Source organism: Microcaecilia unicolor, chromosome 10 (assembly GCF_901765095.1).
Source record: "Microcaecilia unicolor chromosome 10, aMicUni1.1, whole genome shotgun sequence".
Lineage (NCBI taxonomy): Eukaryota > Metazoa > Chordata > Amphibia > Gymnophiona > Siphonopidae > Microcaecilia > Microcaecilia unicolor.
In genome coordinates, this window is record NC_044040.1 from 181,327,065 (window position 1) to 181,340,367 (window position 13,303).

At 45.7% G+C, this 13,303-nt stretch overlaps 1 protein-coding gene across 2 annotated transcripts in view; it reads right to left on the minus strand.

Annotated features, from left to right (window-relative positions):
* Positions 1–756: 756 nt before the first annotated feature.
* The window catches only part of P2RY14 (purinergic receptor P2Y14), a 29,846-nt gene continuing 17,299 nt past the window's right edge, over positions 757–13,303 (minus strand). The window contains exons 2-3 of one of the 2 annotated variants that reach the window (XM_030216717.1): positions 4,111–4,166; positions 757–2,083 (exon numbers count right to left, since the gene is read on the minus strand). In XM_030216717.1, the coding sequence (XP_030072577.1) occupies positions 1,063–2,076 (1,014 nt within the window). In that variant the 5' untranslated portion in view covers positions 2,077–2,083; positions 4,111–4,166 and the 3' untranslated portion in view covers positions 757–1,062. The remainder of the gene's footprint in view (positions 2,084–4,110; positions 4,167–13,303) is intronic. The other variant, XM_030216716.1, reaches the window with a different exon arrangement.

The following is a 13,303-nucleotide window of genomic DNA, read 5'->3' on the forward strand; positions in this document are numbered from 1 at the left end:
AAAAATGACCATTTTCTAGATGTTTTGTACTCAGTGCGTTTTTCTCTTGTGACCATTAAAAAAAAAAAAAGAAAAAAAATCCAAGGGGAAAATGCACAGAAAGAAGGCATTGGGACATATGGGGTGGGGGCGGGGGTTGGGACCAGCATTCTTAGTAGACTGGCCACACAGACATCTCAGCAGAGCAGTGGGATACCCTAGGGTGCATTGCAGTGGACCTCACATAAAAGGTCCTAGGTACACATCTCACCATTACTCCCTTATATTGTATGGGGAGTCTTACTTTACCCCACTATACACCTCTGCTATAACCCTTATATCTGCAGGTGTCACCTATATGTGGGTAGAGTAGGTTTTTGGTGGGTTTTGGAGGGCTCAGCTATTACAGAGTGGGATATAGGCCTGGGTCCACCTTCTGTACAGTGCATTGCACCAACCGCTAGGCCACTCCATGGCCCTGCTTGCTGCTTTAATAGGACTGGCTATATCTGAAGCTTTCAGAGAGGCTGGTGTGTACTTTTCTTTAGGGGGTAGGGGGGGATCAGTGAACACTGTGGGAGTAAGGGGGGGTCATGCTTTAATCCCTCCAGTGGTCATCTGGTCATTTAGGACACCTTGTTTATGACTTAGCTGTGATTGAAACAGGTCTAGACCAAACCGTCTAACTTCTAGCCCTGGATGTTTTTGCTTTGTTCCATTATGGCAGAAGAACGCCGTTTTGGGAATGCCCAGATCCCATCCTCAACATAAGCCCCCTTGTGATTTGGAAACACTGCAAATGAACTGCATAAAAAACATCTTAAAAATGGGTTTCAAAATTAGCGATCTGGTCGTTTTGGACAAAAGCCGCTTTTTGTACATTTTTCTGTTTCGAAATTGAGCCCCTTAATCTCATTGGATTACAGAGAAATCCTGTTTCATGAGTCTGAGTCCTCTTTGCTACTGAATGACATCGCACAATTCACTTTATTTCTCCATACCTTTGGGAGCATGATGAAAAAGGGATGGTCTTAATTTGGCTTTCTCAGTCAACAATTAATGAACAATGATAAACGACATAGTTCATGAACTGTACACACTTCCCTCAGGTGTGGGTGATCTTTTGGATTTAGAATCCTCTTTAATATTTGCTTTTCCATATCTAATGGACAGTTTCTTAAATAACATTCTCCGAAACGGCTTGCATAAGAGGAAATAAATAATAGGGTCAAGACACACGTTTATGGCAGACAGCAGCAACGTGAATTCTTTGAAGTAGTAAAGCACCATTTTTGCCTGGCAGTTGAACTGGGCTCCAGTCTGACTTGTAGTATATGGAATTCTGCAGATGTGATAAGGCACGAAGGAAACGCAGAATACAAGCATAATGCTGAAAATGTTGCGGCTGGATTTTTTCTTGGCTTCCTTTGAGTTTTTGCGGAACTTCCGGTAGGAGTTATATATTTTTCTTGCTATGGCGCTATAAAAGAAGATGAGCAAAAAGAACACGATCCAAAAAATACTTACAGCGATGTAACTTGAGGCTTCATGCCACTTTATACCAAGCTTACTCTTGAGGTTTGTGCATTTAGATGAATTTTCCTCTGTAGGAGTTTTATTGGTTAAAATCATGTTTGGAATGAATAGAATGATCACAGTAACCCATACAGCTCCAGAAAGAATCTTTGTGTAAGTAATACTTTGTAAGAATGAGGCAAGTAAAGGTTTTACAATTTTATAGTACCTGTCGAAACTTATTAGCCCCAAGAATATGATTCCAATGTACATATTCAGATAAAAAATCACAGCAGAATACCGACATATGACCACTCGCATTTGCCATGGCCCAATGGCAAAATCATTAATGATCTTGAAGGGGAACGTGAAACTCATTAGGAGGTCAGCAATGATGACATTCTTGAGATAGACAACAAAGCTTCTATTGCTAGAAATGTGGAGGAAAATCCATGCAGTTGGAACATTGAGCAGGATTCCTACGATGAAGATGATGCAATATGATCCTGGTAAGATTAACTGGGTTATGGTAGGATTGGGGTCACAGTGGTTTGTGCTAGAGTTGTTTTCTGAAAAATTCATTTTGTTCCTAAAACAGATAATAAAAATGAAAGTTAACATAGGAATGCAACTTTTAACACCATAAACTAGCGCTATTTGTATCCTACAGTAGCTGAGATTAGTGCTACTAGACACTACATTCTCTCTTACTTAGGACTCCAGTTGAGACCAATATATATGTACTCTGACTAGTAGGAAAGTGCTATTACTTAGAAGAGACAAGCAATGAGGACATTGCAGGAAATAAGATATTTCAGGTTTCTTTTGTATACTTCAGTTGTTTACACTTTAAGGGGCATTAATACTATTGTGAAAGGAATACTGCAATGTAAAACCTGAGCCTGAATTGGAACTAGAGTACCTAAAGAACAAGCTAGCTCTCTGCACACCTTTGGATTCTCTAAGGTTCTCTCAAGGAGTATCATTATGTGTATCCTTCTCAAAAGAAATTGCATGATGCGATACCTACTCACACTTACTTGGCTAATAGATTTATTACCTGTATTCACTATTAAAACAATCCATATAAGTCTCTTAACTTTCACTGAAACAATTCTGAGTGAAATGGAGAAACTCCGTAGAGCTCAGCCCGGTGAAGCTAAGTTGCTATTTTTATGCCGTTTTGTGCTGTTTTCTAGACGAGGGGTAGATGAGAAGATATAAAGTAAAAATAATAAAAAGAGTAGAGTTTTAAAGACTTGTGAAATGAAGGAGGTGGAGGTTTTTGAGACTGATGATGGTAATCACAGTTGAGCTTTTAAATTAAATAGGCAACTGTTTTACTGGTCTTCCCCCCACCACATTTAAAATAGTCATTTAAAATAACACAAGAATGGGAGTAGCCATATACTCAGAATTGTTTCAGTGAAACTTAAGATACTTAAGTGCAGGGCTTTTTTTGAGGGGGTACTGATACCGGCACCTTTTCTATTGTCTGCTAAAATTGACTCATGGTCCCCAAGTTTTAATGAAAGAGCTCAGGCTCTACACAACAATTCTGCCTTGTCATAGATTCTGTGACTGGTTGCAGGGGGCCTGGCTATTGTGGGGTGGGTCCCTCAGTGATCACCCCACCCTTAAAGAATGGCCTACCGTTTGAGTACCGGCACCTTTTTCACTAGAAAAAATGCACTGCTTAAGTGTATTGGTTTAGTAATGATATGATACCTGCCAGTGAGCCTTCTTAGGAGTATCCCCCACACTGGAACTTGCTCCCAGAGGGGCTACGCTGAACTCCAGACTGTGTACTTAAGGAAGCAGGTGAAAGCCTGTCTCTTCTCCCAAGCGTTTAATACACGTGGTGACTGACTATCCAGTCACTCCACACCTGGACTGGCTTACTGCATACCCTGTAACTTAGACCAGTTCCTCATATCTTTTTCAACTGTACATATAATTTGCCTTCGGTTTCGTCACTTATCTATTTATTTGTACTACCCATCTTGTCTATTCCGCTCTTCTATATATATCTGATCTGCATTTGCTCCCTCTGCTACGTGTTAAGATGTTTCATTATATTGTACAAACAGCATTGGTATCTTATGTTATTTGAATATTTTAATGGGTACCTATTAAGGTGTTTCATTTATATTGTGCTGCCATCGTGAGTATCATATCTGTTATATGAATATTTTTCCATGGTGCCTATTGTGGTATCATTTGTATTGTACTGACATTTATCAAATTTCTGTTATATGATTGTTTTATAGTGCTGTTAAATGTGTATATTTCTGATACCACATCATGTTAGTCCTATCAGTAAGATTCAGTTTGCCACCTCCAAGTTTACCTCATTGATTGAATTGATGTTTATATTTGGCAATTTTACTATTGTTATATAAGTTTTGTGTCTGCTAAGATTCCTTGTAGAATAGAGGCTGATGACTTCCTCAAACATCTTAGCACTGTGCAAATGAAAATGTCATACAGGATACCAGGAAAGAACATGACTGGTTGGAACACCCAAGAGGAAATGTTCCCCAGGGGAATTATTTTTTTGTTAGGCCAAGTTTCAGGGTTTTGGTTTTTTTTGTTCGTCAAGAATCATGATCTTACCTCAGTTAACTGGTTGATACTTGTGGATTTAGGCTTATCTTCACAGTTTAGCAAACCTACAATGTAAGAATGGAGAATGAGGCTGAGTAATAGTTCATGAGTCAAGTTTTTGTGTGGTATAACCTACTTCAGTATCATGTGGGTGGCCCTGCTATAACTTTCCCTCAGTTATGCTTAATGATTAATTATGGTAACCACATATTGGTTGTTTATGACATTATAAAAGTAAACCATTATATAAAATATTTCATACAGTTATAGTGTATGTTTTTCAAAAGAGCTTAGTCTCAGCTTGAGGACACAAATATTTAGATTTTATTCACAGACACACAGTGACCTGTAAGTAGAAGGACTGAACTTTAGTCTCCTACTCAGGATTTAAAGAGTTAGCCCAACAAAACATAGGCTGTGCCAAAGAAGCAATGCTAGTCCCAATAAGGGCACAGTTCAACTTCTCTCAGACAGCTCTGACATGTAGTACTGTCCATAAAATTCATGGGACAAGTTTGGTTGGGTTAACCAGCTGCTTTAAAGTAGTGGGGATGTTTATCCAGTCAACTTGATCCAGTTACTGCCGCTATGTATCTAGACACATTCTGTTAAAGTTATCTGATACTTGCCACAGCACTAAATATCAGCCTTCAAGTTTCAACCTCTGAGCTACACTACCAGACACAGTTCAATCCCCATTCTTTTATGTGAAAAAAAATAAAAAAAAGTTAGAGAAATTCAAGCATAAAACTTTTGCAGACTTCTTTTGGACCTGTGCCATAAAAAGTCAGCCATTCTCAAACATTTTGGATCTAGTCACCTTTTCCCAGAGATGGTCACAAATGTATATAAAATTCATTTAAAGTTATACAAATAGTTCTGCTTTAAATATATGCAAGTGCTACCATTGAAAATCTACGTATAATTTTAAACAGATATGCTTAAAGTTCAATCAGCTATTTTTCTGTCACTACTTATGCATTTTGTCACTACGTGAGGTAGTTATTAAGATGCATTATGACCATAACTCATGTTATTTGCCCCCTAACATTCATTAAATGGCAATAACATCTATTATATTACCATAATGCACATTATATTATTTGCTACTGTGGGCTACATAGTAATTAGATGCAAAGCATTTCATTATTATGTAATTGAATAGTGCAGCTTGTGGTGAACCCCACAAGCTGTATTCCTGGAAAAATAATGCTGGCCTTATTTTTCTTGGCTGGGAGCATCAGGCCACAAATGCTCCTGAGCTGCATTCTAAAGGGGCTAGACCAAATCTGGTCCTGGAGGCATCCCAGCTAGTCAGGGTTTAAGGATATCCACAACGAATATCCATGTGAGAGATTTTCATGTGTTGCTTCCACTGCATGCAAATCTATCTTATGGCTATTCATTGTAGTTATCCTGAAAACCTAACTAGCTGTGGTGCCTCTAGGACCAGTGGGCTAGGCACTAATAAATAATATTTCCCTTCCTCTGAAGCCTCCCATGAAAACCCCTCTCCTCCGAAGATGACTCCCCCCCCCCCCCCCCGGCCTACCTCTGTAGGAGTCTAGAGGGTACAGGGCAGGAGCGATCCTCAGTTGCTCCTGCTCCTTCTGGCACTCCCTAGCAGTAGTCTTATAAGGGGTCAAGCTGCCATATGGTTTTTCACAAGCAGGTTAGTAACTCCCATGCTGAGTGGAGGAGTGGCCTAGTGGTTAGAGTGGTGGACTTTGGTCCTGGGGAACTGGGTTCGATTCCCACTGCAGGCACAGGCAGCTCCTTGTGACTCTGGGCAAGTCACTTAACCCGCCATTGCCCCAGGTACAAATAAGTACCTAAGCCGCATTGAGCCTGCCATGAGTGGGAAAGCGCGGGGTACAAATAAAAAAAAACAAAAAAAAACTAAGGTGCAGTAAAAGCCTGACGTTACTATTTCTTAATAACTACTCCTCTAAAATGTGTACGATTTTTTTCCCCCTTCCTTTCTCTGCCTAAACTACTCCCCTTTTCTGATGTATAACTTTGGCCATTTTGTGAGTAAAACAGTCAAAAGTTTTATGTAGAGCTGCTGGAGATTAAAAAAAAAAAAAAAACCACTTATGTGATCTGCACCACTGCTGACTGCAAAACTGCTTTTGAATTTTGGCCTCAATATATGCTATGTTTAGGATTCTTGTTTCAGTTTTTAAAACACTTGTCACTTGCAAAACCCCGCTATACTTGAAATCTCAAGTTTATTTATGTACTAGTAAAAAAGGCCCGTTTCTGACACAAATGAAACGGGCGCTAGCAAGGTTTTCCTCGGAGTGTGTATGTTTGGGAGAGTGTATGTGAGAGTGACTGTGTGAGAGACAGAGTGAAAGTGTGAGTGTGTGTGTGTGAGAGAGAGAGTGAGTCTGGGTGTGAGTGTGTTTGTGAGAGTGTGTGTGTGAGAATGAGAGTGTGTGCAAGTGTGTATGTGAGACACAGTGTGAGAGAGAGTGTGTGTGAGACACAGATTTATGAGACCAAGCGAGTGTGTGAGTGACTGTGTGGCACATAGAGAGTGAATGTGATCAGTGTGAGACAGAGTGTGTGAGAGTGAGAGTCAGAAAGACATTGTATATGAGAGAGAGAGTGTGTGTGTGACAGAGATACCTCCCTTCCTGTGTCTCTCTGGTGTCAGGCCCCCTCCCCTCTGTCTGTGGTGTCTGAGATTCCCGCCACTGCACCCAAGCAATTGGTGTGCTGGAGGAGGGGGAGGGGGGATGTGTTGGGGGGGTTTCAGGTTGGAAGAAGAGGGGTGCGGGGGGGTTCAGGAAGCGCTACCAGATGCGAGTGAGAGAGTGTGTGTGTGTGTGTGTGGGGGGGGTTCAGGAAGCGATGCCAGATGACTGAGTGTGTGTGGGGGGGGGGAGGGCAGTGGGTTCAGGAAGCGCTGGCAAATGAGAGAGAGAGTGAGTGTGTGTGTATGGGGTTTCAGGAAGCGCTGCAAGATGAGTGAGAGAGTGTGTGGGGGGGTGGGGGGGTTCAGGAAGCGCTGCCAGATGAGAGAGAGTGAGTGTCTGTGTGTGTGTGTGTACGGGGTTTCCGGAAGTGCTGGCAGATGAGAGTGAGAAAGAGTGTGTGTGTGTGTGTGTTGGAGGGTTTGTGTGGGGGGTGTGTGTTGGGGGTTTCAGCTTGGAAGAGGAGGGGTGTGTGGGGGTGTCTGTAAGTGCTGCGAGATGAGTGAGTGAGTGTGTGGGGGGGCGGTTTATCAAGTGTTTCCACATGAGTGTGTGTGTGTGGTGGGGGGGGCTTCAGGAAGCGCTGCCAGATGAGCGAGAGTATGTGTGTGTGTGTGGGGGGGGGGGTTCAGGAAGCGCTGCGATATGAGAGACTGAGTGTGTGTGTGTGTGTGTGTGTGTGGTGGGGGGGGGGGGGTTGCCATATGAGTGAATGAGTGTGTATGTGGGGGGCAGGGATTTCAGGAAGCGCTGCCAGATGAGAGAGAGAGAGACTGAGTGTGTGTGTGTTGGGGGCGGGGGCGTTGAAGTGTGGCCAAATGAGAGTGAGTGTGTGTGTTTGGGGGGGGGGGTCAGGAAACACAGCCAGATGAGTGAGTGTGGGGGGGGCAGGGGTTTCAGGAAGCGCTGGCAGATGAGAGTGTGTGTGTGTTGGGGGGGGGGGGGGCGTTGAGGAAGTGTGGCCAAATGAGAGTGAGTGAGTAAGTGTGTGTGTGGGGGGGGGGGGGGGGGGGTAAGGAAGCGGTGCCAGATGAGGATGTGTTTGTGTGTGTGTGTGTGTGTGTGTGTGTTGTATGGTTCAGTTTTTGGGGGGGAGGGAGGATCCTGCTTTTTAGAAGAAGAAGTAATGAAGCGTGTCCTCCGTGCGATGCCCCCCCCCCTCCCGCCGCCATCCCACCCACAGCGATGCACCCGGTCGCTGCCATCCCACCCACCGTGGCCATCGCACCCACCATCGCATAGTTTTGCTGGCGGGGGGACCCAAAATCCCGCCAGCAGAAGTCTTGTGTGTGTGCTGAGTGAGTCAGACTCCTCCAGCGATCTTCGGCGTTGCTAGCCTGTGCAGGGCGGGGTTCTTTGCATCTGACGTCCTGCACGTGCAGGACATCAGATGCACAGAAGCCCTGTCTGCCTGCACAGGCTAGCAACGCTGAAGATGACGCCGTAGTCAGCAGACATGACTTGTGCTGGCGGGGTTTCGGGTCCCCCGCCGACAAAGCAACGCGAAGGTGGGTGGCTTAGTAGGGGGTTGTTGCGGGGGGGGGGGGGGGTGTTGGACCTCCTCCCTTTGACCTGCAGCTTTGGGGGGGGTCGGGTCGGGGCGGAGGTGGACGGATCTACCATTATATGGGTGGGGCTTCTAGTTTTTGACGTTTGGCGGGCGGGGGGGGGGGGGGGTGTTGGATGTCGGGACTGTGGACTCCGGAGCTTTGGAGGTGTTTTTCCTTTCCGCGGGTGGGTCAGCAGGGGGAGGAGTAGTACTCCTCCCCGTGCGTGGGTGCGATCCGTTTGTTTTTTTTTTCCGCCCTCGACGTCATGACGTTTGACGCGAGGGCGGGGCAGAGACGGCTGGCTGGCTTCACCACATAAATCCACGAACCCTTCAGGGAGTGTTTGAGTGACTTCAGAACGTTGTCTTCAGAACGTTCACGGTGCGTTTTATTATATTAGATTTGGATTTTGCCCACACCTTTTTCAGTAGTAGCTCAAAATTCATGTACACTGGGTATTTCCCTGTCGCAAGAGGGCTCACAATAGTTTTCACCTGAGGCAATGGAGGGTTAAGTGACTTGCCCAAGATCACAAGGAGCAGCAGCAGGATTTGAACCGGGCACCTCTGGATGTCAAGACCAATGCTCTAACCACTAGGCCAGGGGTAGGCAACTCCGGTCCTTGAGAGCTGCAGGCAGGTCAGGTTTTCAGGATATCCACAATGAATATGCATGAACTTGATTTGCATACACTGCCTCCATGGTATGCAAATCTATCTCCTGCATATTCATTGTGGATATCCTGAAAACCTGACCTGCCTGCGGCTCACGAGGACCGGAGTTGCCTACCCCTGCACTAGGCCATTCCTCCACTCCTTTGTGTATTACCAACTAACTCGAGGATTGCTTGTTTTCTAACAGTTCCTGCTTTTTCTCAGATAAGGTTATCTTATTCAAGGAACCAGACCTCCTCTTGCATGAGTTCCATTTTGTGCAACAGTCTGTTGTGTAAGTCTGCTTTACACTGGACTTCCTGTAGTTCAGGAAGCAATTTAAGAAACTGTTATTCTCTGAAACTTTTACTAGTAAGAGTCTAATTTTTCTTAACTTATTGGCAAGTTAGCAGGACAAATCCCAGAATATTAAGACAGTTCAAGTGAAAAACAGGAAGGCACAACTGAGGAAAAGTGTTAGAAGATTCATCAAAATAAAGCTATTCATTTAACACTTTGCTGGAGAGTGTTGGGGAGGAAGAGTTTGTGAAGTTCACATGCTCTGTTGAGGGTGGGGGGGGGGGGGGGGGGAAGAACAAGGGAGAGATTTGGGGCAGGGGTTGGATGTGGTAGAAGATTTGATTGCATATTGTTGTTGTGGTCTCTTTTTCGTTTTGTATTTCTGCCATGTTTTACAATAAAAGTTTTTGGAAAAAAAATGTATTGGTTCTTTTGAATATGGCATAGTGCCGGGTTACAGTATGGTGACCAAAATAATCACTTCACCAAAAATATTTTAAGCTTAAATTCCTTAATACCAAATTCTAAAGGATATGCTTTTCTCTGTTTCAAAATTGTAGATAGGACTTGAAAACAAGCAATCTGCTCAGTACCAATGCTGATTTTTAAAAGGGTGCAAGGTTCCTCCGCCTCATTTGTCCCTGTAGATAATCCCCCGAGTGAGTGAAGTAGGAGAGAGATGGTGGAGGAATACCAAATTATAAAGAGGAAAATATTTTAAGGAATTTTTTAAGCTTAAGAGTTGTTTGTGTTCTGGAGAAGGAATTATTTTGGTTATAGAAATATAGATACATTATGGCAGATAAAGGCCAAATGGCCCATTCAGTCTGGCAGTCCAATCCACACCATCCACTATCACCTACTCCCAGTGGTGTGCTGGTAAATGTTTAACAACAGGCTCTCTAACCGGTCCACCTCTGCGCCCCTTGTCCACTTCTGCGCCCCCCCCCTCAAAATTGCAGAGCTGGCTATAGCCGGGGAGAGAGCCTGGGGGGGGGGGGGGGCAATGCATTACTCTCTCCACCAGGTTCCAATCTAATTCATGTTTAATGTGGGATAAAATGCCATAAATAAATAAATAAATTTATTATTTAAAAACTTTTAATGTTGAGCACCTGATTCTTAAAGTGAACATATTCCAAACACTGTAATGAAAATAGGATGATTTTTTCTACCTTTGTTGTCTGGTGACTTTGTTTTTCTGATCATGCTGGCCCAGTATCTGATTCTGCTGCTATCTGTCCTCTTAACTCCGTTTCCAGCAGGGGCGTAGCCAGACTTCACCAGGAGCGGGGGCCACAGCCCTAGGTGGGGGAGGGCACTGTTTAGCCCCCTCCCGCCGCGAACCCCCCCCCGACGATCCCCTTGAACCCCCCTCCCGCCACCAACCCTCCCCCTGCCGTCGCCACCCGCCCCGCCGCTTCAAATACCTTGTTGTTTGCTGGCCCCGCCAAAGAGAATCTAGTTCTTCGGCGCCGGAGTAGCGCCTTCATTCAATGCAGTTCCTGGTGTGATCAGCTGTTTCTGACGCCGTATGTCAGTGTGTGTGTGAGAAAGAATGAGAGTGTGCCGCAGGGGCCCCCCTCCGTCTCCCGCCCTCCTTCTCCCTCCCCCCTGTCTTCCCTCCCCCCTTCCTTCCCCTCCCCCCTCCCAGCTTCAGGGTCATGGCCCCCCCTCCGCCTTTCAGGGTCGTGGCTCCCCCTCCCTCCCACTCCCAAGTTCAGGCTGGCTCCCTCCATAGGCGTAGTTTGACTGTTTCATTTGGGGGGGGGGCAAAGGATGGGGCGGAGCATATTAGCATATTCATTTGCATATATACATATGCAAATGAATATGCTAATATGGAGGAAGGAAGGGAAAAAGAGCTGGCTTTTTTGAGGAATAACCATAATGAATATGTATGAGATATCAAGCCAGCTCTTTCTCCCTTCCTTCCTTCTTTCCTCCTTACCCAGCACTCCCTCTTCATCTCCAGTAGTAGTTCCCCACCCCCTTTCCCATACCATACCAGTGTTGACCTTAGAAATGCATAGGCTCTTTATGTAGATCCTTCAAGAGGTAGTGTGTCATGATTTAGGCTCTACACCCTTTCTGATGTTTTGGTGCCACCTCAGTAAGGCCAACACACAATCTCTTCACTGCAAAACGCTATACACAAACTTGTGCAAAAACACACTCATATCCTTACTAAACCATAACACTAATTCCAAGGACAGGTTGAGCTACAACCTTATGCGTGAAAAGGCAGGACTGTAATTACACCAGGCTCTAAAACACCAATACACTACCTCGTGAAAAAAAGCAAAACAAAAAGGGCTGCAAATACTACACGCTAGCAGAATACTGCACCTTAATCACACATGAAAAACACATGACACAACAGACATGACACAAGGAACTAGAAATAAAAAAGTATGAAGGCAAAATACTGAATTGGAAAGTTAACTCAAGAAGTTAGACTCAGCATGCAGCAATACCAGAAAAATTGAAACTTACATGCAAAATATCACAGATGCACATTTCCAAAAGCTGACATATTTCAATTAATAAATTCTGAATAAAATACTTTTTTCTACCTTTGTTGTCCGATCATTTAGTTTTTCTATTCGCTTTGGTCCCAGTGTCTTCTGTTTTATGCAGTGTCTTCTTTCCAGTAGGCTTCTCTGTGCTCCCCACCCTCCCAGTCCCATCCATCTCCTGCTCCTTCCCTCTGCTCCCCACCCCTCCCAGTCCCATCCATCTCCTGCTCCCTTCCCTCTGCTCCCCACCCCTCCCAGTCCCATCCATCTCCTGCTCCTTCCCTCTGCTCCCCACCCCTCCCAGTCCCATCCATCTCCTGCTCCTTCCCTCTGCTCCCCACCCCTTCCAGTCCCATCCATCTCTTGCTCCTCCCCACCCCTCCCAGTCCCATCCATCTTCCTTCTGCTGCCCCCCCCATGAGGTCCAGGATCGTGACTCCGTTTACCCCCTCTCTTCCTCCCTCTGGCGCAGGCAACAGTCTTCTTCAGCTTTTCTGTGTTCCTGGCAGCTGTAGCGACGTACACTCTGCCATCGGTCTGCCCTGGAAGCCTTCTCTTCAAGTTCCTGTTCCCACCTATGCGGGAACAGGAACTTGAAGAGAAGGCTTCGGGGCAGAGCCGAAGGCATCGTGTATGTCGCTACCGCTGCCATGAACACAGAAAAGCTGAAGAAGACTGCTGCCTGCGCCGAAGGGAGGGAGGAAGAGAGGAAGTAGACAGACACGTGCTCGTCTCCGTCCGCTTCGCTTCCCTGCCCTCTTTGTCTGCGTCCCGCCTTCCGCCTTCCTCTGATGACATTTCCTTTCGGGCGGGACGCAGACAGAGGGGGCAGGGAAGCGAAGCGGACGGAAACGAGCGCGTGCCTGCTTTTAAAAAAATTTTTTTTTTTTACTACTGGCGCCGTCACGTCGTCGTCGTTTGGGGGGGGGCATTTCCCCCCCTCGCCCCCCCCAGTCTACGCCCATGGCTCCCTCCCTCTCTCCCTCCCACGTTCAGGCTGCTTTCCTCCCTCGCTTTCTCCCAGTTTCAGTGAAACGTTCCCGTTAGCCGTGCGTTCCTACCCGGGTTCTTCTATTGTTCGCGATGCTCTGTTTTTCTTTGACGCTACGCCTCCACCCCTGTGCCCGTACCCATGTTGTTGTATTGGTCGTGACGCTCTGTTTTTCTGTCTAGCTCCGCCTCCGCCCCTGTGCCTTGTCCCTTTCGCCACTCCTCCTCGCACCTCCAGCGTTGTAATGAAGCTTTCGGTGAGGGTCAGTGCTCCGCCCTCGACGTCATCACGTTGTGACGCGAGGGTGGGGCAGACACTCATGGGGAAAAGCGATCTACACAACTACATTTTCCGGTTTCAGGCATCCTTCCGGCTTCATTAGAACGTTGGAGGTGCGTTTTATATAGAGAGATTATGGTAGCATACACTTATGGGGCATCCATTGATGCAGTACATGGCTGACATTGTTGAAGATTTCCTATAACAT